Source organism: Aegilops tauschii, chromosome 5 (assembly GCF_002575655.3).
Source record: "Aegilops tauschii subsp. strangulata cultivar AL8/78 chromosome 5, Aet v6.0, whole genome shotgun sequence".
NCBI classification, from domain to species: Eukaryota; Viridiplantae; Streptophyta; class Magnoliopsida; order Poales; family Poaceae; genus Aegilops; species Aegilops tauschii.
This window is the reverse complement of record NC_053039.3, coordinates 426,960,211-426,985,981: the sequence shown is the minus strand read 5'-3', so window position 1 is coordinate 426,985,981 and position 25,771 is coordinate 426,960,211. Positions and strand designations below refer to the sequence as shown.

General features: G+C 46.2%; 4 protein-coding genes across 4 annotated transcripts; 2 read left to right on the top strand and 2 right to left on the bottom strand.

The window, feature by feature from the left end:
• The first annotated feature begins 6,131 nt into the window (after positions 1-6,131).
• LOC109753683 (plant UBX domain-containing protein 8) lies at positions 6,132-12,005 on the top strand. The gene is made up of 10 exons (XM_020312599.4): positions 6,132-6,384; positions 7,236-7,297; positions 7,602-8,124; positions 8,224-8,321; positions 8,423-8,657; positions 8,743-8,922; positions 9,001-9,165; positions 9,769-9,912; positions 10,039-10,095; positions 11,618-12,005. The coding sequence occupies exons 1-10, from the start codon at positions 6,301-6,303 to the stop codon at positions 11,729-11,731; spliced, it is 1,662 nt and encodes a 553-aa protein (XP_020168188.1). The 5' UTR covers positions 6,132-6,300; the 3' UTR covers positions 11,732-12,005.
• Positions 12,006-12,166: 161 nt separating this feature from the next.
• Positions 12,167-12,901, bottom strand: LOC109753684 (protein YY1-like). Its single transcript, XM_020312600.4, has 2 exons — positions 12,406-12,901; positions 12,167-12,280 (listed from the first exon to the last, which is right to left on the bottom strand). The coding sequence occupies exons 1-2, from the start codon at positions 12,710-12,712 to the stop codon at positions 12,276-12,278; spliced, it is 312 nt and encodes a 103-aa protein (XP_020168189.1). The 5' UTR covers positions 12,713-12,901; the 3' UTR covers positions 12,167-12,275.
• A 706-nt stretch (positions 12,902-13,607) lies between these two features.
• LOC109753687 (uncharacterized) lies at positions 13,608-14,279 on the top strand. Its single transcript, XM_073498005.1, has one exon. The coding sequence runs from the start codon at positions 13,707-13,709 to the stop codon at positions 14,277-14,279; it is 573 nt and encodes a 190-aa protein (XP_073354106.1). The 5' UTR covers positions 13,608-13,706.
• Positions 14,280-19,688: 5,409 nt separating this feature from the next.
• On the bottom strand, positions 19,689-21,203 carry LOC109753690 (glucuronoxylan 4-O-methyltransferase 1). The gene has a single exon (XM_020312606.4). The coding sequence runs from the start codon at positions 20,924-20,926 to the stop codon at positions 20,030-20,032; it is 897 nt and encodes a 298-aa protein (XP_020168195.1). The 5' UTR covers positions 20,927-21,203; the 3' UTR covers positions 19,689-20,029.
• Between the last annotated feature and the right edge of the window lie 4,568 nt (positions 21,204-25,771).

The following is a 25,771-nucleotide window of genomic DNA, read 5'->3' as shown; positions in this document are numbered from 1 at the left end:
CACCTGCTCCTAAATCACACAAAAGCAGTTTTCACATAATTCTTCTTGATAGAGCACGGTATAGTTGGTATTCCCGGATCTCCAAGTTTTTTAGGCATTCCATCTTTAAAAGTATAATTAGCAAGCATAGTGGAGATTTCAGCTTCCGGTATTTTTCTCTTATTAGTGATGATGTCCTTCATATACTTTGCATCAGGAGGCATTTTCAAGATATCAGTCAAGCGAGTACGCAGAAAGACTGGCCTCAGCATTTCAGCAAAGCGTTCAAATTCTTCATCATCTTTCTTTTTAGTTGACTTGGGTGGAAAAGGCATAGGTTTTTGAACCCACGGTTCTCTTTCTTTACCGTGTTTTCTAGCAATGAAGTCTGTTTTATCATACCTTTTATTCTTAGGTTGTGGGTTATCAAGATCAACAGGTGGTTCTATCGATCATTATCTGGTTCTTTTTCATTACTTGGTTGAGTGTCTTCATGAACCTCATCATTATCGTTTTCATTATCACTAGGTAAGTGTTCATTACCTAATTGAGTTTCAGCATCAGAGATAGAAGTTTCATTATCATTATCAGGAGGTTTTTCTATTTCAGGTTCACTAGAAGCATGCAAAGTCCTATCATTTTTCTTCTTCTTTTTCTTTCTAGAAGGACTAGGTGCATCAGTGTTAACTCTTTGTGAATCTTGTTCTATTCTTTTTGGGTGTCCCTCAGGATAAAGTGGTTCCTGAGTCATTTTACCTCCTCTAGTTGCAACTCTAAGAGCAAAGTCATGCATATTATTATTCATTTCATCAAGTAATTCTCTTTGTGATTTAGCAACTTGTTCTAACTGAGTTTGAACCATAGAAGCATGTTTTCCAACACCTCTAACATCATTTGAGATTCTAAATAACAAATCACTCAAGCGAGCAATCATATCAAAATTGTATTTCAATTGTTTCATAACATTTGCATTGAAGTGATCTTGTTTTCTAATATAGTTTTCAAACTCATAAAGGCATTGGCTAGGGTGCATATTGTGAGGATTGTCATTATTATTGAACTTCATTAAAGAATTTACCTCTACCACCTTAGGCATTGGTGGTGTATTAAGCCCATGTATTTCTTCAATAGGAGGTAAATTTTTAACATCCTTAGCTTTAATACCTTTTTCCTTCATAGATTTCTTTGCCTCTTGCATATCTTCAGGACTGAGATATAATATACCCCTCTTCTTCGGAGTGGGTTTAGGCGGTGGTTCAGGAAGAGTCCAATCATCATAATTTTTCAATATGTTATTCAATAATTCTTCATCTTGTCCAACAGTTCGTTCCCTGAAAACACAACCAGCACAACTATCTAGGAAGTCCCTAGAAGCATCAGTTAGTCCATTATAGAAGATATCAAGTATTTCATTTTTCTTAAGAGGATGATCAGGCAAAGCATTAAGTAACTGGCAAAGCCTCCCCCAAGCTTGTGGGAGACTCTCTTCTTTAGTTTGCACAAAGTTAAATATTTCTTGTAAGGCAGCTTGTTTCTTATGAGCAGGAAAATATTTTTCAGAGAAGTAATAAATCATATCCTGGGGACTACACACACAACCAGGAGCAAGAGTATTGTACCAAGCTTTAGCATCACCGAGAGCGAAAATAATTTGAGAATAAAGTAATAGCGAGTCTTCTCATCATGAGTAAAAAGGGTGGCTATATCATTCAACTTAGTAAGATGTGCAACAACAGTTTCAGTTTCATAACCATGGAAAGGATCAGATTCAACCAAAGTAATTAACTCTGGGTCGACAGAGAATTCATAATCCTTATCATCAATAAAGATAGGTGAGGTAGCAAACTTAGATCACATTTCATCCTAGCATTTAGAGATTTTCTTTATACTTGCATAATAATTTCTCTAGATCATCTCTATCCTTACAAGCAAGAATATCTCTAGTTGTCTCCTCATTCATAACATAACCTTCCGGTACCTTAGGAAATTCATATCTAGGAAGGCTAGTTCTAGTAGGTGTTTCAAGAGATTCAGTTTCAAGCTCATCATCAGATTCAACAACATCATGTTGTATTACTCTAGCAATTTGTGCATCAAGAAAATCACCAAGTGGCACATCATCATTATCAAGCAAGGTACTAGCATCATCATAAGCATTATCCATAGCAGAAGTAGCATCGTCAATAACTTGCGACATATCAGAATTAATAGCATGTTTACTCATAACAGAAGGTGAATCTAAAGCAGAACTGGATGGCAGTTCCTTACCTCCCCTCGTCCTTGAGGGAAATATCTTAGTCTTAGGATCCTTCAGATTCTTCATAGTGATAAATTGATAATAATCCCAAGTGACTCAACAAATATAGCTATGCTCCCCGGCAACGGCGCCAGAAAAAGGTCTTGATAACCCACAAGTATAGGGGATCACAACAGTTTTCGAGGGTAGAGTATTCAACCCAAATTTATAGTTTCGACACAAGGGGAGCCAAAGAATATTTGAAGGTATTAGCAGTTGAGTTGTCAATTCAACCACACCTGGAGATTAATTATCTACAGCAAAGTGATCAGTAGCAAAGTAATATGATACTTTTGATAGTAGTGACAGTAGCAAAGGTAACGGTAATAGTGATAGCAGTAATTTTGTAGCAAGTGTAACCGTGATGATAGCTGTAGTAACTTAGCAGAAACAATATAAGATAAATTCGTAGGCATTGGATCGGTGACTTGTTGGATGATATTCATCATGAGACAGTTATAACCTAGGACGATACGGCACTAGCTTTAGTTCATCAATATAATGTAGGCATGTATTCCGTAAATAGTCATACGTGCTTATGTAAAGAACTTGCATGACATCTTTTGTCCTACCCTCCCGTGGCAGCGGGATCCATATTGGAAACTAAGGGATATTAAGGCCTCCTTTTAATAGAGAACCGGAACAAATCATTAACACATAGTGAATACATGAACTCCTCAAACTACGGTCATCACCGGAAGAAGTCCCGGTTTCTGTCACTCCCGGGTTACCGGATCATAACACGTAGTAGGTGACTATAACTTGAAAGATCGGATCTAAAACATGCATATAATTATGATAACATAAACGGTTCATATCTGAGTTCATGGCACCTGGGCCCAAAGTGACAAGCATTAAGCATGGCAAAGTCATAGCAACATCAATCTTAGAACATAGTGGATACTAGGGATCAAGCCCTAACAAAACTAACTCGATTACATGATGAATCTCATCCAACTCCTCACCGACCAGCGAGCCTATGAAGGAATTACTCACTCCCGGTGGGGAGCATCATGGAATTGGCGATGGAGAAGGGTTGGTGATGATGAAGAACGAGGATCCCCTCTCCGAAGCCCCAAACGGACTCCAGATCTGGCCTCCCGATGAAGAACATGAGGTGACGGCGGCTCCGTCTCGTGGATTGCGATAATTCTTTCTCCCTGATTATTTTCTGGAAAAATAGGATTTTATAGCGTCGATTTCAGGGTCCGCGGGGCCACCAGGTGGGGACAACCCACCTGGGCGCGCCAGGAGAGGGGGCGCGCCCTGGTGGGTTGTGCCCACCCAGGGGGCCCTCTCCGGTAGGTCTTGGCTCCAGAAATTCTTATTTATTGTATAAAAATTCCTCGCAAAGTTTCGTTCCATTCCGAGAACTTTTATTTCTGCACAAAAACAACACCATGGTAGTTCTGCTGAAAATAGCGTCAGTCTAGGGTTAGTTTCATTCAAATCATGCAAATTAGAGTCCAAAACAAGAGAAAAAGCGTTAGGAAAAGTAGATACATTGGAGACGTATCAATCCATGACCGAGACACCTCTTCGGTCAATAACCAATAGCGGAACCTGGATGCTCATATTGGCTCCCACATATTCGACGAAGATCTTTATCGGTCAAACTGTAATAACAACATACGTCATTCCCTTTGTCATCGGTATGTTACTTGCTTGAGATTCAGTTGTCGGTATCTTCATACCTAGTTCAATCTCATTACCGGCAAGTCTCTTTACTCGTTCCGTAATGCATCATCCCGCAACTAACTCATTAGTCACATTGCTTGCAAGGCTTATCATGATGTGCATTACCGAGAGGGCCCAGAGATACCTCTCTGATACTCGGAGTGACAAATCCTAATCTTGATCTATGCCAACCCAACAAACACCTTCGGAGATACCTGTAGAGCATCTTTATAATCACCCAGTTATGTTGTGACGTTTGATAACACACAAGGTATTCCTCCAGTATTCGGGAGTTACATAATCTCATAGTCAAAGGAATATGTATAAGTCATGAAGAAAGCAATAGCAATAAAACTTAACGATCATTATGCTAAGCTAACGGATGGGTCTTGTCCATCACATCATTATCCTAATGATGTGATCCCGTTCATCAAATGACAACACATGTCTATGGTCAGGAAACTTAACCATCTTTGATTAACGAGCTAGTCTAGTAGAGGCATACTAGGGACACTGTGTTTTGTCTATGTATTCACACATGTATCAAGTTTCCGATTAATACAATTCTAGCATGAATAATAAACATTTATCATGACATAAGAAAATATAAATAACAATTTTATTATTGCCTCTAGGACATATTTCCTTCATATATATCGTAACGCAAAGATACAGTTAACTATTTCAAAAGTGCGTTTAAAAATTATATAAAGCTCCGAGTGGATTCGGTGGGACTCGTACCCTCACCCCAAGGAAAATTTCTGTTGACACTAATAAGACATGTGGTCACCAACTCACCATTCAATCCTCCTGTGGCGACACCCTTGAGAAGCGTTGGCGCTCCTCTGGACAATGTTGACAAGCTAATGAGATTAGAGTTTGGTTGCGCACGTCGTCTGTTTGGGGAGGTGACGGAGACATGCTAGCCTTTTGGCACTCTGGTGACCTCCTACCCTACCCAGCAAGTTGTTGACGTTTTTGGCGACTCCATGAGGGTCTTGTGAGCCTGTGTCTCCTGAATCTTTATGATCAGGATATGCAGTGCTTTGTGGTGCCATCCATAACCCCGGTATAACACCTTCTTCTTCTTCGCGTTGTCGGTCCCTCTGGATCGACATCACCGATGTATCATAACAGAGTTTGATGCCTTTCCGGTTGCATGCCAAGGCCAGTCGACTTTGCACAAGTCGAGAAAGGAAATTAGCCCAAGTTTCATAAGGGCGACACTCTGCGCCGGTCGACCGGCGGAAAGCCAAGGCTAGTCGACTTTGCACAAGTCGAGAAAGGAAATTAGCCCAATTTTCATAAGGGCGACACTCTGCACCGGTCGACCGGCTGAAAGCCAAGGCCAGTCGCACGCGAACAATCAGATGCCCCCATGTGTAGCCGTTCGATGGTCTTCATTCCCCATCGTACCATCCTTCCTGCTCAGTTTTTCCCATCTTGAGTCAACGTGCACACCCCGCAGCACAACACAACCATCGGCCCCGCAACACAGCCCACCGACAAGATCCCATGCGCTAGCGCATCTGGATGCTGGCCAAAACAACGAGTTGTGCACCCTGTCATATCGTCCTCTTCACTGGTCACCGTCGATTGCTGGCAGAGAGTGCCCCGACCCCTCAACACGCTCCGCCTCCAAGCTCGCCGGCGTCGCGCTCGCTACACGCCTTGCCGTGACTCCGCAACGTCGTAGCCGGCCCGTTCCAGCACCGAGAGCTCCCACACATAGCATCCATACCGGAAAGGTTCCAACACACCACGCCCACGCAAGCTCTGCACGTAACATCCACGCCGTTCAATCCCAGCATCCAGCCGCGCTGGTTGCAGCATCCTGTTGACGAGAGAGCATGACGTCGAGTGTTTTGCAGCTCCCTGACTCGAAGGTTGTAGCTCCCGGCCTCGCCAGTTCCAGCAAATTGTCACGCTTGTCAGTCCTAGCAAAACCATCTCCCGGTCGCAGCTTCGCCAGTGCCGGTTCCAGCATCGCCACATGAAGGTTGAAAACATGTGAAAGGGTATGGAAGGAAGCGACGCGGGTGGTGTGGGTGGGCCCCAACCGAACACGTGACTGCGTAGGGGGACTGCGACCGGGGCAAGCCCTAGCCGGTTGCCCGATTAGAATAGTTTACCATTTCATAAACCAAAAAAATTAGGGAAAAAGAGTTTCTGACCCTAGGAAAGCAGTCACCCCTGGCCATGGCTCACCGGCCACCACGTGACAGACAGAACGCTCCTCCCTTCTTGAGCCTCCGAGTTTGGCTTCTCCCACACGCTCATCTTCTCTCCTCTCCCCCTTCCCCTGCGTGAGAGCGTCGCGTCCAAACCCTCCTCCCCCTGCGCCCGCCATGGCGAGGCCGCAGCAGGAGGCGATCGACACCTTCATCAGCATCACCGGCGCCGACGAGGCCGTCGCCATCCGCAAGCTCGAGGTATCGCCCAAGCCCCCTCCCCTCCTCTTCCTGCCCAGTTTTTTGGTTCAGGCGCCCGCCCAATCTAGCGCAATCGGCTGGGCTCGCGCGGCGGATTTGGTCGCGCCGGGTATGGATCGCTCGGTGCTAGGTTTTAGTTCACTTGTTTGGGCCGGGGAAGGGGTCTGCGCGTGGTGGGTTGAGGTGGCCCGATTTGTTGGCGAATCCCTGCGTCGCTGTTCTGCTAGTGCAGTTATGGAATGGAATTACCTCAGCAGTCTCGTGGCGTGTCTTTGTCCCCTTGCTGCCTTCGTTTACTCAAAGCAGTATGGTTTTGGTAAGAGCCCAATTTGGTCACATAACCCCCGATTTGCAGTTACAACTCGAGACGAATTGTTCGGCGGTCTCTTAGTTGGAATGTGGTGCGGGGTTCACTAATAATCTAAAAATAAAACAGAATTGCTTGGCTCATCTGGATGCTAGGCTTGTAGATTTAGTGGATTCCCCCCTGTACTTGTTCGTCTAGCTTCAGGAATTTGAATTTCACAAGCAGGTACTACATTGTAATAATTTCCTAGTTACCCTGTTGACTATGTCTGGTCTCATCCAGTTGTGCTAGACTTGATATTTCCAAAGTTTAACTCAGAGCACAGATACCAGTTGGGGTACCATGTTATCTTCAAATGGTCATCTTATTTCTGAAATCACCCTGTGAATGCCTGTGGTTCGCAAATCTTCTAGGGCATCGCCTCCAAATTGATTGTTCAAGTGCAACATTCTGTTGCCGCGAAAAGAAAGTGCATCATTCTACCATCGATGTCATCTATATATTTAATCACAGTGCTTTTTTTTTTTTGATAAATGGCACACAGGAACATGCTGGTGACCTCAATCAGGCAGTCAATGCACACTTCACTGAAGGAGATAGCACAGTGTACGTATTTCAGTTTTTCCAGCACATTTTCTTCAGATAATTCCAAAGTACTTCTGGTTTGCAAATTTTCCTTTTTATTTTGGTTTTCTGAACTTTCCCTCCAATATCCCTATAGATTGCTTATTGGTTGTAAAGAGCTACACACAATTAATATGGATAGGCTGTATCAAAGTTTAAATCACCAATTACTTGTTCTATGTGCATTTAGCTAAAGTGACAAGTAAACTGGATCAGAGGCAGGACAGTTACCCTCCAGATACCATGTTGAACTAGAGCAGATAATTGATGTGTTTCTGTTTTTCAGGAACCCAATCAATCAAAGTATTCCACCTGTTAATCATGATGATATGGAGCTGGACGGACCACTTGATAACACGTTTCAAAGACCGTTGTTCCCTGAAGCTCTGCACGACCCTTTTGCACTAATGGATCCCAATTTCCAGCAAATGTTTTTTGATAGTGTTGGTTCTGCTGGTACTCTCAATCGTGATGCACAAGGTCCGCACCCTAGAGAGACATCTAATGAAGTTAATGACAACAACATTCAAATGGGTCCTTCTGGTCAGGCTTCTGTTGTTGGGAATGCCACTGGACACGGGTCTTCATATGGACCAGAAGTTCGTGAGACTATCATAATCGATGATGACGATGAGGAGTTGTCATCTGGGCTGTCTTCTCAGCATGCTAGTATCCGTAGCAATGCACCGCAGCCAAATCCTCTGCCAACTGCTCCTCCACTAGTTCATGTCACAGACAATGACATAGAAGAGGAAATGATTCGGGCTGCAATTGAAGCTTCAAAAAGAGAGGCTGAAGAACTGGCAAACGTAAGCTGTTCTCTTTCTCTGTCTCAGTCTCTACCCACAGGGATAGGTTAGGATGAGCTTGATGAGTCTTGCTTTACCTTAATTTTAAATAAATATCAGGCAGCAGAGCAAGAACGGACTCGACATATTGGTGGAATAAACTTGGAAGATCATTTATCTGATGAAGACATGGAAATTGCAGCTGGAACAGTGAGAAGGTGAATATTAACTTGTACCCTCTTGCTCTTCATCCTTAGGTTACCTTACTGCGGTAGGCTAATAGAAATTTATCTATTTTACGTTTTCTTCCTATTTGGAGGCAAGAATTAGGTACAGGGAGGGGTGGAACAACTATGCAACCAGCAGATGAAGAGAGCTCAGATGAGGAGACCGATGATGTTGAAGAAGTGCCATTAGTTAGACGTCGTTCTAGGCGCATCCCTGCTGGAGACGCAGAGTCAACGGAACCTGTTCTCCCAGGTGATAGTCCTCCCTCAAGTTCGCAGCCTCAAAACCATGATCGCCAGTATAACAGAACTGATTTCCCATCGGAGGTATTGTAGCCTTGATCTGTACCTTAATACTAAGCACTTAACGGTATTATTCATTGTCATTGCTCACAATTCTTCTTCTGGAAAGTGGGGTGGCATTTCTTCTGAGGAACATGATGAAGCTGTTATGCTTGAGGCTGCAATGTTTGGTGGAATTCCTGAAGCACCAACATATCCATTATCTCATGCGAGCTCGAGTCATTATCCCCAAGTAGTGCACTCTCCACCACCAGAATTGACTGAACAACGGTTATTACGAGAGCAGCAGGTTTGAAGTTGAAGCCTTATACATTGTTGCTAAATGCAAAAAATATTGGATGGTAACTTCCAGAATGTTTTATTACAGGATGATGAGTACCTTGCATCGCTCCAAGCTGATCAAGAAAAGGAGATGAAGACTCTACAAGAAGCTGAGCTCAGACTGCTGGAAGAAACTGCTGCAAGAGAAGCTGCTCTTGAGAAACAAAGGCAAGAGGAGGAGGAACAGCGTAAAATGCAACTTGAGAAAGAGGTACCTTTCTGTTACAGTTAATTCGAAATACAATTGGATGATAATTAACAGTTTTTCCAGTATGTGTATGGTAGATAACGATCACTACTGTGGTCAGATGAAACTTATTTTACTTGAAAAAATTCTAGTGTTTAAGCTTATGTTATGTTACAGACTTACAGTGGTCTTATTATAGGTTTGGTTGCCTGTAGATATGATGTGCAGTAGTATCTTTCAAGAAAACTTTGGCCATGTTTGGTCGATAGCTGTTGCAAGACTTTTCATGCTGAACTATGACAAGCCACAAAAGGCATGGCGATAATTGGTCGCCACAACCATGGCAAGATTTGGCAAAACGAGTCTGATAGCTGGGGCTGGCTGCTTAGAAAGTGTGGCATGCCACAGCTGTGGCAGCGAAACAAACATTAGCCACAAACAGCTGACGCACTCTTGGCAAAGTTTGGCAAACTGTAGCTATATGAACTAAACATATCCAATAGGATAACTAAGCTCTTTGCTTCTGTTGTTCCATGCTTGATATTTATAATTATTTATCATAAGTTCATTACCTGGCGTTGTTGGGGATCTGCCAGTTATGCTGTTTCTGATGTTTTATGTAAACAGGAGCTTGAGTCCAATCTTGCCGCCAAAGAAGCATCATTGCCATTGGAGCCACCTTCAGACAAAGAAGGTGTTATAACACTTGTAGTTCGCATGCCTGACGGTAGTCGACAGGGGCGTCGCTTTTTAAAATCTGATAAATTCAAGGTAAGCTGCTTTTGAACTTCAATAAAAAAAACTGCTTTTGACCTGCCAGATTCCAGAAAAGAGGGGTTCATTTATACTTGCCTCTTGCCACTAATACGTGCCTCTGACATGCTGGTTTGCTTGCAGTCCCTTTTTGATTTCTTAGACGTTGGCAGGACTTGCAAGCCAGAAACCTACAGACTGGTAATTCTCTAGTGTTATATTTTTCTTATTTTATAATATTTCATATGCATACTCTCATGTAGAGGAAATTGTCTTAATAAAAATGAGTGCAACCTAGTGTTCTTCCTTATTGAAAAAATGAGTGCAACCTAGTGTTCTTCCTTATTGACTGGTATGTCAGGCACTAGCAGTCACGTGCGTGATAATATATAATTTCCTGAGCTACCCAAACCAATAGTGGGTTCGGCCCTGTCTTTTTGCTGAGCTTGTTGTGTTGTCGGCAAGTAGGATGCTGGTTCGGCTCTATGTTCCTGTTTTCGCCTGGTTGTCCGCAGTTAACGCAACAACCTTTTTCCTAATTAATGGAATAGGCAAAGCTTTTGCCTCGTTTCAAATAAAATAAAATAATGGGTTCATATGATCTCAAGAGCAGATTAGTTTTGCTTGCTGTGTACTTTGTCGAATTTTCTCAATCCAGCGTCTGCGTAGTTTAGAATCTTATTTTCTTGAGGTAACCTGCTAGTATTCCTTGACCTATGCGTGGTAATTTTATGTAAGTTTCTGTAGCATTTTGATTACTATAATTATGCATGAATCATGTGGCTCTCTAGGGAGAAGCATTTACAGATTACCAAATTCATTCTTGAGCTTTGGGATGACTTTGGTGTCTTTGCGTTCCTATAACTAACACATTCTAAGGATCACTACAAAATGGGATATTCTTAGTTCTCATAATGAACATTTCAAGTTACATGGTGCGGCAGACTAGCAGGACTATGCAAATTTTGCACTCATTGAGAAATTTTAGAAGCAAGAGAAAGGATTGACAGTGATTGTAGGAGGATGTGTATGTGCCGTGCCAACAAGTTTTATGCTTCCGTAACTTCATGCTCACTGTTGAGTACATTATACATCAAGCTCCGGTCATATTAGCTAACACCTGATAGTGGTATTTGCTGCTCTGGCTGCTATGTGCTGTCAAGGGGAGATCATTCTTATGCAGTGCAGACTGCAGACTGGAGCATTGCTTCTCTGGCACTGTTCATGTTGGTGCAGTGTCTCTAATTTCCTTTTTGAGGACAGTCCACGACAGATGTTTGATTTAAGCAGTGTTGAAAGTTATATTGTGCTTTTTCTGCCAGTTGATTGTAGTATTGGTAGTGCATATTTCATCCATCGAAATATTGTAGTTGACCGCACTGAGCAGCACTTGGGAAACCATTTGGACCCGGTGGTTCTATGATTTCCCCCCTGTTCCTTCGCATTTTGTCAGTTCATCTGTTCCAGAGACCATATATGTCCGTTTTTTTACTCTAGATACGTTCAAGTATATCTAGTGGTAATAACACAAAGAACATAGGTACTCCCTCTGTCTCAAATTAGCTGTTCAAATGTAACTTCAAGTGTGGAAATATTGCAACTTTTAATTTGTTTTCATTTAGTTTTTGTGGGTGTCGGTTTTACATTGCTCTGTATTTTAGCATTAAACTGCTCGACTCTTTACTGGCATCCGGTCTCATATTTAGCGTTGTGTGTCTTGCAGGTAAGGACATACCCCAGGCGTGCTTTTACCACTGCTGACGGCGACCAATCATTTACTGATCTCGGGTTAACAAGCAAGCAGGAAGCCTTATTTATAGAGCAGATTACTGATTAGGGAAAAAAGATTCAGCCACACCTAGGGATACCACCATCTGAGACTGGGTTGGGGTTTTACATGTCTATACTTGCATATGGCTTTTACTAGGGAATCTAAAATTGGTCTGTGTCGAAGAGTTGAAACTGTGTTCTTTTTGCGATGTGGAACGGTTCGCATCGCTTTAGTAATATGTAGGGTATAAAACAGTGATCAGCAACGGATTCAGGATATTTGGTTGGTTATGAATGCGTGCTAGCGCAGTGATAATCATTGTTCGTTTCAGAGAGCGAAAGATGCCTTGGTTTCATTGTGGGTTCATTATGTGTTCGTGTCTGGAAGGACCGTCGGTGCAAATTGGTTCCATTATTATTAAATCTGACCTTTAACAGATGCCAACAGACATGAGAGCCTCTAATGGCCACAGGGGATCGATCTAGACGAACCGGACAGCTACTAGGCACTGCTACTACTACTCAAGATGGTTGCTCCGACCATCGAGCTCTTATTCATCATCGTCTTCTTCAGTTCTTCCTCTTCTTGCATGGAGCCAGGTAGCGAGCGATCACCCTGCAGCAGCAGCATTCATAGGAGAAAACAACCGGGAGTGCGTCAGTTCAGCTACATATTTGCAGGCAAAAAGAACGAACGCAGCGCATGGATGAGTGAGCGTGGAGTGTTGGAGGGGGTCTTACGGCAGGAGACGCGCGGGAGGCCGCACTTGGCGGGGAGGCTGTTGATGATGTCGATGGCGCCGCAGGCGCAGTCGCGGGACACGGACCCCAGAGCGGAGCAGCACTCCGGCCCGGGCGCCGGGAGCGCCTGCCCCGGCAGCGGCGGCACGCTGTACCGCGCGCACGGGGCCAGCTGGCTCAGCTGCGCGCCGCAGGTGCCCAGCGGCGGCTGCGCCTCCGCCGCGCCGCCCAGCGTGATGAGAAGCACCAGGACGAGGAGGGCCGCCAGGGCGCGCGGCTGCGGCAGCGGGGCCGTGGTCACCTCCATCGTCGTCGCGTCGCCGGCTCGGTGCGCGCGCTGCTAGCTTGAGCGTTCGTGTGTGCGTGTGTGGTTTGTGGCGCGGTGTGGTGGTGGTGCTGCTGCCGGAGGGCGTGATTTTATAGGCCCGGCGACGGAGGTGTGAGGTTGGGAGGCGGCGGGTATTGCGTTGCTCACCTACGCTACGCACGCAGCGGTGCTCCCATCGGCGCCGGGCGGGAGGAGAAGCGGGGCACGGCAAGGGTGTGAGGCTGACCCAACCGAACGAACGCCCGTCGCGTGCCTGCTCCCGGCGAGGCGAGCTGATCGTTCGCTCGCGCGAGCGGCTTGGGAGATGGGCCGGAGACAAGGCCTACCACGGCAGGAAGAGAGGAGGGGGCCGCCGCTAGCATGCACAGCAGCTATATCTCGCTTATAGCGAGCTGTAAGATACGCTCGCCAAAGGCTTTCTCCATTTTCTCAGTTGGGGCGGCCTATTTTCTCAGTTCGTTCGCTCGTTCTGCTTTTCTTCGGGTCTTTCTTCATTTTCGTTTCTTTTTTCTGTCTCCTTCAGTTTCCTTTGTTTCGTTTTTTTGCGAATAATCTTCACTTTTCTTTGTTTCGCCACTGTCTCTTTTTTTTTTTCTGTTTTCTTTGTTTTTTATTGGTTCTCTTCATTTCTTTCTCGGTTTTAACAGATTTCTTCCTTTTCCCCCCTGTTTTCTTTGTTTCTTTTTTGCACTAGGGTTTTCTCCGTTTTTCCTATTTTCTTTTCCTTTTTCTCTTCAGTTTTCTTTGTTTTTCCTACTTTACTTTTTTTCTTTATTTTTCAATGCATGTCTACATTTCCTTACAGTTGTAGATTTCTCGTATACATCAATAACATTTTTTAACATGCGTTTAACGTTTAAAAAAAATTGTTTTCAGATATATATTTTGATATCCATTTATTTTCGTACACATTGTATATTTTTGCTATACGTCAAGATCTTTTCTTTAAAACACGTTTAGTTTTTTAAAATACATGACCATGGCGCGGCTCGGGCTGGAGGAGGACGACCTGGTGCTCATGACCAGCACGTCGCTCCCAAAGGCCACCTCCGTCAAGCTGCGGCCGCACACCATGGATTTTCTGGGAGCCAAGGACCTCAAGCAGCTGCTCGAGTTCAACGTCAGACTGAACACGCCGTGCGTGACGGTCGGCGACACGATCGCCGTCGCCGAGGGGGACAGGCGGTACCTCCTCGACGTCGTCGAGGCCAAGCCCGCCGACGCCGTGTCCACCCTCGAGACCGACTGCGAGGTCGACTTCTCGACGCCGCTCGACTACGTGCAGCCTCCTGCTCCGGTGCCAGCGAAAGTCGCCGCCGCCCCATGCCAAGACTGCGCCCACGGCGGCGAGCGGCGGTTCGTCGGCGTCGGCATGAGGATGGACGGCAAGCCCGTGGAGCAGACGCCGGCGCCTGTGGCGGGTTCTTCGGGCAAGGGGAAGAGTTCTAGTGAGCATGTGCTTCGGTTCTTCGGCGGCCGCGGCTCGGTGGCGGTGCCACCTCCCGGCCCCAAGATGGCGAAGAAGAAAGTGATCAAAAAATGTTAATCATATATATATTTTTCATATATATATATATATATATATGATTAACATTTTTCAAATATATGTTTTGATGTCTAATTTTTTTCCTAAACATCGTACAATATATCCGAAACAATTTTATAAATGTTTAACATTTTTTAGTACACAACAAAATTCTCGCTCAATAAATCTTCTAGCTTTTCTTCTTTGTTGATCCGCCATGTAAGCCGGGACAACAATAGAGTTGCTGATCAATTTGCTAAGTTAGCTTACATATTGCATATTTGAGAAGTTTATCTTGATAAGAGCCTTGTCTTTCTAGTTGACAGCCATGTGGCTGATTGTAACTGGATCGCTGTTAAGTACTAAAGGGAGAATATCATACGAAAACCATCATTCGGTGGAAACCGGTGAAAACCACGAGAAATAGATGTTTTGAAGTTTGAATTTTTTTTGAAAAAAATACAGGATGTTAAGAGGATGATGTTTTATTGCCAAACAAAATTTCAAGTTGAAACACATTACGTGATGTGAGCTATGAAACAGACAAAATCAATGTTGAATAGTTCTAAATAGTAATGCCACTATTCAGGGCTGAATTTGTCTTTTTCATAGCTCACATCTCACAATGTGTTTCAATTGAAATTTTACATGGCAATAAAACAGCACCCTCTTAACATCTTGTATATTTTTTTTAGATTTTTTTGAAACTTTAAAATGTGGTTTCCACGAAGTTTTCATTGAATATTGGTTTCTGTAAGATATTCTCCCAGTAATAAAATTCCCAGAGTTCGATGGAAACCTTTTTTTTAATATATGCTTTGATGTCTATTTTTTTTATACACATCGTACAATTTTCTTATACACCCTAAAGTTTTACTTATACACGTTTAACATTTTTTAAATACAAGATTTTTTTTTCAACTATAGGTTTCCATGTCTATTGTTTTCGGACACATTGTATATTTTTGGCATACATTTTTTTTCCTTTTTAGGTTTAACATTTCATATACATGATTAGCAATTTTGAAATATAAGTTCTGATGTGTACTTTTCGTACACATAATATACTTTCTATATATCTGAAGCATTTTTCATACATGTTTACATTTTTAGTACATGTTTAACATTTTAAAACTACTTGATTAACATTATTTAGACAAAATGTTTTGATTTCTCTTGTTTTCATACACATTTTACATTTTTGGTATACATCTAAAACATTATTTATACAGGTTTAACACCTTTCACTTACAGGATTAATAGTTTTTAAAATACTATATTTTTTATATTTTTATATCGGTTTAATAATTTTTGTTTTTTCCCAGCAAAAAAAAGTACTATATTTTTTATACATACTTTTTTTCGTACAAATCATGCATTTTTCTTGTACCATTGGAAAAATAATTATGCATGTTTAACATTTTTTTGAATTACATGCACATTTTTGTATATTGTATAAAAGTTTCTTTTCAAAATTCCATGTACGTGTTTTTGAAAGACGTGATCATTTTCTAAATGTCTTAAAACATTTTTTGCAAGCTATCAACATTTTTTAAAATTATACTAAAAAACGATTACACACGTTAACATTTTCAAAATCTTGATTTATTTTCTGAAGAAAATTATGTTTTAGAATATATGTGTTGAAAAAATGAAGAAACATGAAAAAAAAGGATTAACCTGAAAGTTGGGCCGGCGCATTACTTGCGGCTGGGAGGGCGCTCCTTCAACGATACCGAGGCGAGCCCGACTTTGAATGTTGACAAGGAAAAACGTCAAACAAAATTCTACTTCTCATTGCAAACTAATTCTTCAGATGTTTTTTTAGGGAAAAGGCTCGAGGCGAGCCGGACTTTGAATCAGAAAATCCATTAATTAGTCAAGAGATTACAAGCGACAACTTCCAAAGACTAAGAATGGAGGCAAGAAAGGTTGATGAAGAAGCCTCCTGTGGTGGATTCCCCTCCGGCAGAGTGCTGGGACAACCTCCAGATTGGATCTCCTCGGAACAGAAACTTGCGATGACAGGAAAATCCGGAGAGAAATCTTGTGAAGGGTTTTTTGAAGAATGGATGTAAGGGGGTGCTTGTGGCCTGTGGGGCCCCACACCCATGGGGCACGGCCTATGCCCTGTGGCCCCTCTTGTCTCCCTATGGTGCTTTGTGGAACTTTGTGCCCCCCAAAGAATTAAATCCTTAGAGTTTTTTTTACCTCCGTAGATATTGATTTTTTATAAATAAAAAACATGTAGAAAACAACAACTGACACTAAGTTAAAAAGGTTAGTCTAGGAAAATAATATAAAATGCTATAAAATTTATATAATAGTGATATTATAATAGTATAAAATAATCAATAATTGTAGATACGTTTGAGATGTATGATGTATCATTCCTTTCCGGTTTATAGGGCTTGTCTTAATTTTTTTTATAAGTCTAATTATTATTTTTTGTTGCTCCTCATCGCATGTTTAGATTTCGAGGTACATTAAATCGCTGCATGCGAGGATTAATCCTGGTTACAATGAAAGAATTATAGGTAGTGCCATGTATGCCAACTAGAGATTTGCCCCGAGGTGGCACACAATTAAATGAGGAAAGAGAGAATTGAGTATCATGATATGATACCGTTTCATATTAAGCGATGTAGTAGTATGTGTCATGAATGACAATAAATGAGGTCATTGTGATACCAAGTTATGATGTTGTCCACCGTGAAGGTAATATCATACACTAGTATATGATATTTCCATTGTGATCAAACCTAGAGCATGTCCTATAGACGATGTAGATGATAAAAACAGTTTTTTTACATCACAACAGGGCAAAAACGATGCTCCAATAGATGATGTAGATGCAAATTATTTTACTCGAGGTAGGGTGTGATGTAAAATGGGGCAGCAAGTGACGCAAATTTGCATCACCTGTGCCGCTCGAGAAAAACACGAGTAGTTGCACGCGTAGCCCCAACTGCCGCGCGGAACATTCCTGCCATGCTCCGGCTCCTCCACCTGACCAGGGGCGGAGCTAGGATTGGGCCAAGGCCTGGGCTCTAGGCCTGCTATAGTATCGCCACAGTGTTCCTACAGTGCCCATATGCTACAGTCAACGAAGCAAGTTTTTTCCACGCCCCGGGCCCAGGCCCCTCTGGCCTGGGTCCTGGATCCGCCACTGCACCCGACCACTGCCGCCGGCGATTTCACCAGACAAGATTGCGACTGCAGCTCATCCGTACTCCCCCCGTGTCCATTGTGACCCGCCGCCAACGATTTCGCCCGACAAGATTGCGATCGCAGCTCATCCGTACTCCCTCGAGTCCACCACGACCCCGCCACCCCAGCCCCGGCACCTCGGATGTCTGCCGGAGGTCCCGCCGCTGCACCAACTTGGATCCGCTGTCACGTAGACTTTCAGCGGATTCGACTGTTGGCTGGAGAACTGGCGTCCGTGATAACTCCCGCAGCTCGTGGCCATCGTCCGGAGTAGAACTTTTGGCCGTCGGAGCTACCATGAGCAGGTGCACAACCGCCGCGACCGAGCCGAGCGGCGTTTGCTTTGGTCAGCGTCGCCGGTGCCGCGTTGCTGAAATTATGGGTAGCCCCCAACCAGCACGTGTCAAAAAGGCGAGGATAGGCCTTTCTGTCCGGCGTGGCTACCATCTTCGCTCTGACAAGCGGCCGCCCATTCATCATCCTCGTGCACAAGGTGTTCGACAAAAATTACAGAAGGTAAAAAATATCGCTAACTTATTTTACATCACCTACTGGAGCACTAGTGCTCTATTTCACACCATGTGTTGGTGTTGGAGGTTCTTGGTGATGTAATAAATTACTTTTTGGTGATGTTTTACTTGAAGCATAATTTGATGATGCATTTTACATCATCTATTAGAGCATGGTTAATAGTATAGCCAGCTGCTGGCTATATAAGCCAGTGTCATGTCATCTACAGCACATCTTATAGCCAACATGTATAATAGTAGATAAAAAGAGTGTATTACTTTTTTATTATGTGGCCCATCTTTCATTCTCACAAAGTGCCTAGGAGCACGTGATAGAGCTAGCTCTTCACGAAGAGCCCGCTTACCTTCTCTCTCCTCTTCTCTTTCCTCCAACTAAGCAGAAATATACTAGTTTATTTCTTATAGCCCGCTGACTCAGCTCTATTGTACTTGCTCTTAGAGATGTTCTAAGGCACTAGTATCATATGCATGGGAAAACTTACAATGCACGATAAAAGTTGTTGGTTATTTATTGGTCACGCATGCATGCATTGCAATTAATGTATTGGTAACATAATCTTTTAAAGAAAAAACAAGCACATTGGTTGAGTATTTTTACAAACTACAAAAAATATTTTATCACTCACCACGTATAACTTCTGAATCGAGCCATTTAAACGGGTTAAACGGTTTGGGAGGGAATAGCGAGGTTTGGGGCCTCTGTTTTGAGATCTCAAGGGGAGGTTTCAGTCTTTCAGAGTTGTGGCTTCTTCATTTCGGGCAGCCAAGATCTCAGGTCTCTCTTCCAGTTGACGAGGTGATCTTGGATCTGCTGCCATCCTTTGTGATGTTCAATTCAAAGCGGCCCTGTCCTAGGAGTGGCAGTCATGCTGCTTTCGCTCCTCGCCGGCATCCTTAAAGACGGCGAGGAAAGTCTTGGACGAGCGGAAGCCGGCTACCGAAGATGACTGTTCAGTATTCTGCAAGGACCAATGTTTGTTTCCTGTATATCGAACTGGCTGGAATGCATCCGGCCTCTCTTCTAGAAACAAGAGATACATCGGACGTACGTCACACGCACGTTCTTGAACTCGTTAAACAAGTTGTTGAATCTCGTTCCGTACGCCGTTGGCAATCAAAACTCAGCTCCTGTGTCAAGGTACAGTTCATGGGGCACTGTGCCGTGGAAATGAAATGAAAAGCAAGGCGGGGCGGGCGGCTGTCTACGAAATGGCAGGCAGTTCACTGCCCTAGCAAAAGGGCAGCGTACCAAGCAATCAAAATCAGGTGAAGGCCACCCTCCCTTACTGCTGCCAGTGTCAGCGTCAGCTAGCCACATAGAAACTGCAGAACACACATGGACAAGTACTTCCTTTCAATCAAAGAAAGGTACATGGACAAGTACTTGAACTAATAATGTTGAAGCCGATGGACGTCCTTTCAGTGGTAAGAAGAATAATGCACTGTAGTATCTACCTATATTACTCTAACCTTCTCGTTCTTCTCTAATTGTTTGTCACATCATCATGTTTGCTAGTCTTGAATGCATGATACCGGCTAAGTTACCACCACAATGGCCTGCATTCCAAAAATATGCAAGTAGCGAGTGCTTATATTCATCACTGGTATTACCGCTTCAAACAAAACAAATAAATCCCACATTATCCGCACTCCACGTGCATCGAGATCTCTCTAATTATGAGCCACACAATAGAAAGGCAAAATATCTTGCCAAAGTACTAATAGAAATATCGCAGATAATTAGTAAAACATATAGTTTGCATGATACAGGTTCCACTCTTGTTCAACCACCAGCAACCATGGAGCTAGAACCACAGCTAACAACTGCACCCGCAGATGGAAGGAAATCACACTGAATTTCTCCGGATTACTCGATCGTGAACGCACGTTTCTCGATCTGACGCCATTAACTACCTCCAATGGTGTATGGCATGACCGTCCTTCAGGCTTCAGCATGCATGTGTGTCTCGATCAAGGTAGGTGTGCAGTCATACTATAATGGAGGACGATAAAATGGGTAACGGATAATAATCAGTTCTGAGGGCAGAAGGGCGTGCCGGGCTTCTCCCGGTGGCTGGGGATGACGAAGTGCCGGATCCTGCCGACCTGCTCCGCGAGGTAGGCGTCGCACAGGAACGCCTTGGAGAACCTGTCCTCCACCGCCCGGTCCACGTCGTGCACGAACACGTCCGTGGCGCCGTCGCCGGGCCGCCGCGCGCGCGCCGCCATGCCGGCCGTGTAGATGGCGCCCATCCTCCCGGGCGCCTCGGGCGTCCACCCCGTGGGCGCGTCCACCATGATGAGGTCCCACTCCACCTCGTGGAACACGGCGGGGAGGCCGCGCAGCGCCAGCCGGCACGAGGCCTCGGCGGCGGCGGCGAGGTCCGGCTGCGCGGTGCACCCCGGGTGGTCCCGCAGGGCGATGAGCTCGTCGGCCTCGGTCAGACGGGTGTCGTAGGTGACGTGGTACGACTCCAGGCCCGGGTGCGCGGAGCGGACGGAGGCGATCCAGGACGCGTCCTCCTCGAGGAACACCGTGCGGCCGCCGTGGTTGAGCGCCGCCCACATGGGGCTGTCGTGGCCGAGGCCGAACACCAGGAAGTTGCAGGGCGAGCGGCGCTGCAGCACGCGCAGCGACACCCCGATCTCCGCCGCCGTCTGCTGCGGCGTCACGTTCGACGTCGCGTAGTGCACCAGGGCCTCGGCCACGGGCGCCGGCAGCTTCGAGCACGACCCGTCGCCGCTCAGCCGCGAGGCGGCGCCAGAGCCACGGGAGGAGGAGGAGGAGAAGAGCGTGCGGGCGGAGAAGAGGAGGAGGAAGGCGGCGAGGGCGGCGACGAGGAGGAGGCGGTGGCCGGCGACGCCCTGCAGCTTGGCCTTCATGGCGGCGAGGTGGAGCGCCTTGCGGACGTGCGTGGGGCTCGACATGAAGAAAGCTCGTCGGTTCTTGTTGTTGCGCGCCCGGCTTGCTCGGTTCTTGGGTCGTGAGAGGGTTTATAGGGGAAGATGATGCTTGAAGGAAGAGGAGGCGATGGAAGATTGGTAATGGAGGATGGCGAGGGCGGATGAGATTGTGATGATGGGGTTGGGTGATGAGGACACGAGACCTGCAAAGTTTGGTGTAGGGTTGGCTTTCGGATGGACGGGCGGATGGATGCATCCTTTGCGGTGTGGGGCGCCCTTTCGGTTGAGAGGACGGGACGCGTTCATGCTAAGGAATGGGCCGAATGTCCCGTGTATTTCCTGGTTTTTTTCCCTTGAGATATATAGTGCTAATTATTGTGTTTTAAATACGAAGTAGACGTCGTGAGGGATGGGTGTCGGCCACGGTATTATCATCAGTTTAGATATGAGTTTTGTCTCGAGAAACATTTAAATCAATATTAGAGCATCTCCAACAGCGGCGGCAAAAACCCCGCGTGTGCGGTAAACTGCCATTTTAGCGCGCACGGCGCACGGGACGTTTTCACGCGCTCCAATCAATATTAGAGCGAGAAGTGGAACTTTTTTCCTCGAAACCCTAATACCCCTTGGCGGCGACTAGGGTTCGGTGGACTCGACTGCGCCCGCAGATCTCATCGGCGGGGCGCACCGGCGATCTTTGGGACTATGGCTTCAGCGTCCGCTGGGAACGGACAGCGAGGAGACGGCGCTCTCTCTCCCCGCTCAGCTCGGGCGCAGATGGAGGAGGCGCTCGGCAAGTTGGATATCTCTGAGGAGGAAGCGACACCTCTGGTGATCGATGACTCCGACGATGGTGCGCCGCCGAAGTGGCTTCTGGCGGGCAAGGTGCTATTCAGAAATCTGTATCACATACACACAATCTCCAATGCGCTCCGCCCTGCTTGGGGAAACCCTAGAGGCCTGGTTTTTCGTCCCCTGGGAGAGAACATGTTTGCTGCTGAATTTGAGACTAAACGTGATCGAGACTGAGTCTGGGAAGGGTCTCCATGGCACATCAACAAGCATGCAGTAATCCTGGAGGAATTCGAGGAACACATGCAACCTTCAGAACTAAAGTTTGATAAATTGCCAGTCTGGGTTCGGGTAGTGAATCTACCCTATAATCTGAGGAACGATACTCGAGGTTTGGCAATAGCTAGGCAGATCGACAAGACTGCCTCGGTTGTCCAAATTGATCCAGTGGGAGGTTTCTTACGAGCAAGAGTAACCATTGATGTGCAAAAACCTCTCCGCAGATGGATCTTGATCAACTCGGCAAAGAGGAAGAGTACGGATCGGTATGATATTGAATATGAGCAAATCCCTCACTTTTGTTTTTCGTGTGGCCGTCTGGGTCATTCAGACCTCTTCTACCCGACTCCTGGGACTAGGGATGAGAAGGGCGATCTTCCGTTCAACTCCTCCTTACGGGCTCCGGAAGACCGCAGGAAAGCAAACTCGGGGGAGAACTCGACGAAAGATAGAAACCATAACCAGCATAGCACGAGGGAATCCCAGTCGTCGAGCTCCTAATAGAAGGGTGGGCCGGAGGTGACTTCACCTGTCAAAACCCCGGCGCCACAAAAACGCAAAGGTGGACCGCTTTCCACCCAGGTTTATCGTAGGGTGGAGCAACAGCCGCTGGCAATCACAGAGCACGGCGAGGCTAATGCAAACATTGTTGAGGGAGAGGGTTTACCCAATCCTACAGCTCACACCCCGGAGAATCTGAATGAAACTTTCCCTGAGAGGGAACCGAAGAAGAAGAGGCCCACCCCACCATCATCTGAATCATCGGCAGCGGCTGCGAGTCAGCCCTGCCCGAGCCAATGAACGCTTTGAGCTGGAACTGTCGAGGGCTTGGGAACCCTGGGACAGTTCGCGAGCTTCGCAAGTTAGTGAAGCAAGAAGGCCCCGCCCTGCTTTTCGTCATGGAGACAAAGATCAGGGGGAAACGTGTGGAGGATTTGAAGTTTACTTTAGGTTTTTCTGGTTGCTTTGCCGTTGACAGTGACGGTTTAAGTGGAGGTATCGGTTTGTTTTGGTCAAAAGATGTTGAAGTTACTTTGGAAAATTTCAGCAAGTCGCATATTGATGTCAAGGTCAGTCAGAATGATAAAAATTGGCACTTTACTGGCTTCTATGGAGAGCCACGTTTGGAGAATCGCCATCACAGTTGGCGGTTTCTTCGTACTCTTTTTGCTGTCCCGCATAGGGCATGGTTATGTTTGGGTGATTTCAACAGAACCCTCTTTGCGGACGAGCACTTCAATATACACGCAAGAATGGAGGCACAAATGCGTGCTTTTCGCGAGGCGATCTCGGATTGCGCACTTCAGGATCTTGGGTGGCGCGGCGTCCCTTTCACATGGGATAACAGGCAGCAGGGGAACATGAACGTGAAAGCAAGGCTAGACAGGGCCTTTGCCAACGCCGATTTTCTTCAGATGTTCGAGTTCTCAACTGTCAAACATATTAGCAGTGTAGAATCGGATCACTGTTTTTTGCTTGCCGAGTGTCGAGCTACGATAGCGATGGGCTGGTCCCGGGCGACCCAATCTTTCCGCTACGAAAATGTTTGGCAATCACACGCCGACTATGATGAGAAAGTACGAAAGATGTGGCAGACAGGAGCAGGTCAGAGAGGATTGCAAGGCATTGTCGATGCCCTCTCCGTGGTTCAGAATGAGCTGGGAGCATGGGGGCACAAAGAGTTTGGTAACATGGAACGCCGAGTGCATAAACTTCAGAAAAGGCTTGAGCGTCTCCGGACTGCTGCGGTAGGGCGCGGTCCGAATGACGAGGAGAGGGCCGTCGCCTCACAACTAAGGGAGGCCCTCCGGCAAGAGGAAATTTGGCTCAAACAGAGATCTCAAGTGCTGTGGCTACATGCAGGTGACCGGAACACTAGCTATTTCCAGGCACAAGCTAGGCAGCGCAAGAGGATCAATCGCATTACCTCATTGGAGTTGGCCGATGGCCGTGTGAGTTGTGATCCAGGTGAAGTGAAGGAGGAGATCACTCATTTTTATCATGCCCTTTACCAATCACAAGGCTACAATCCGATGGAAGAGTTGCTGCAATGCGTTCAACCACGGGTCACTGAGGGAGTCCTGGATTAGGGGGTCCTCGGATAGCCGGACTATATCCTTTGGCCGGACTGTTGGACTATGAAGATACAAGATTGAAGACTTCGTCCCGTGTCCGGGTGGGACTCTCCTTGGCGTGGAAGGCAAGCTTGGCAATACGGATATGTAGATCTCCTCCCTTGTAACCGACTTTGTGTAACCCTAGCCCCCTCCGGTGTCTATATAAACCGGAGGGTTTAGTCCGTAGGACAAGGAACAACAATCATACCATAGGCTAGCTTCTAGGGTTTAGCCTCTACGATCTCGTGGTAGATCAACTCTTGTAATACTCATATCATCAAGATCAATCAAGCAGGAAGTAGGGTATTACCTCCATCGAGAGGGCCCGAACCTGGGTAAACATCGTGTCCCCCACCTCCTGTTACCATCCACCTTAGACGCACAGTTCGGGACCCCCTACCCGAGATCCGCCGGTTTTGACACCGACATTGGTGCTTTCATTGAGAGTTCCACTGTGCCGTCACCGTAAGGCTAGATGGCTCCTTCGATCATCGGCAACGATGCGATCCAGGGTGAGGTTTTCCTCCCCGGACAGATCTTCGTATTCGGCGGCTTCGTACTGCGGGCCAACTCGCTTGGCCATCTGGAGCAGATCGAGAGCTACGCCCCTGGCCATCAGGTCAGGTTTGGAAACTTGAACTATACTACCGACATCCGCGGAGACTTGATCTTCAACGGATTCGAGCCCATGTCAGGTGCGCCGCACAATCACGACGAGCATGACTTAGCTCCGCCGTCGGACAGTGTTCGGGAGATCACACCTGCAACTACTCCGGCCCTCAATCCGGAACAAATTGCGCCATCTGAGGACGGGTGGATGGACCCCGCCACGGAGGCCGCACAATCAGTGGCGATAGAGCCGAATACTGACTTCACCTCCTACGAGACCCGTGTTGCCGAACCGTTGGATTCGTCCCCGGCCATGGGCTCCGAGCCGCCTGCGTCCGTGCCTATCGAATCTGATTGGGCACCGATCATGGAGTTTACCTCCGCGGATATGTTTCAGCACTCGCCCTTTGGCGACGTGCTAAACTCGTTAAGGTCTCTCTCCCTGTCAGGAGACCCTTGGCCGAACTATGTCCGGCTAGAATGGGATGCGGACGACGAAGAAATTCGCTCCCCACCCACCACCCACTTAGTAGCCACTGTCGACGATTTAACCGACATGTTCGACTTCGGCTCCGAAGGCATCGACGGTATGGACGACGATGCGGGAGACGAACAAGAACCACCGCCCACAGGGCGCTGGACTGCCACCTCATCGTATGACATATACATGGTGGACACCCCCAAAGAAGGGGATGGCGATAAGACAACGGAGGATAATCCCTCCAAGAAGCAATCCAAGCACCGACGTCAGCGGCGCCGCTCTAAGTCCCGCCATAGCAAAAGCAGCGATACCGGCACAAGAGACAATAACGCTCCGGATAGTGCCGAAGACGACGACAATCCCCTCCAGCCAGACCTCGAGCGGGAGGATAAACAAGCTAGCCCTCCGGAATAGGCAGCAAACGGAGAATCAGAGGATGACAATTACATGCCTCTCTCCGAAGATGAGGTGAGCCTCGGCGACGAAGAATTTATCGTGCCTGAGGATCCCGTCGAGCAGGAGCGCTTCAAGCACCGGCTTATAGCCACAACAAACAGCCTGAAGAAAAAGCAACAACAGCTTCGAGCTGAT

Bases quoted from the DNA above. Each gene is read 5' to 3' on its own strand.
- LOC109753683 (XM_020312599.4), top strand. From the start codon at position 6,301: ATGGCGAGGCCGCAGCAGGAGGCGATCGACACCTTCATCAGCATCACC. The intron at 6,385-7,235 runs GTATCGCCCAAG...AATGGCACACAG, and splicing joins TCGCCATCCGCAAGCTCGAG to GAACATGCTGGTGACCTCAA. The intron at 7,298-7,601 runs GTACGTATTTCA...TCTGTTTTTCAG, and splicing joins ACTGAAGGAGATAGCACAGT to GAACCCAATCAATCAAAGTA.
- LOC109753684 (XM_020312600.4), bottom strand. From the start codon at position 12,712: ATGGAGGTGACCACGGCCCCGCTGCCGCAGCCGCGCGCCCTGGCGGCC.
- LOC109753687 (XM_073498005.1), top strand. From the start codon at position 13,707: ATGACCATGGCGCGGCTCGGGCTGGAGGAGGACGACCTGGTGCTCATG.
- LOC109753690 (XM_020312606.4), bottom strand. From the start codon at position 20,926: ATGTCGAGCCCCACGCACGTCCGCAAGGCGCTCCACCTCGCCGCCATG.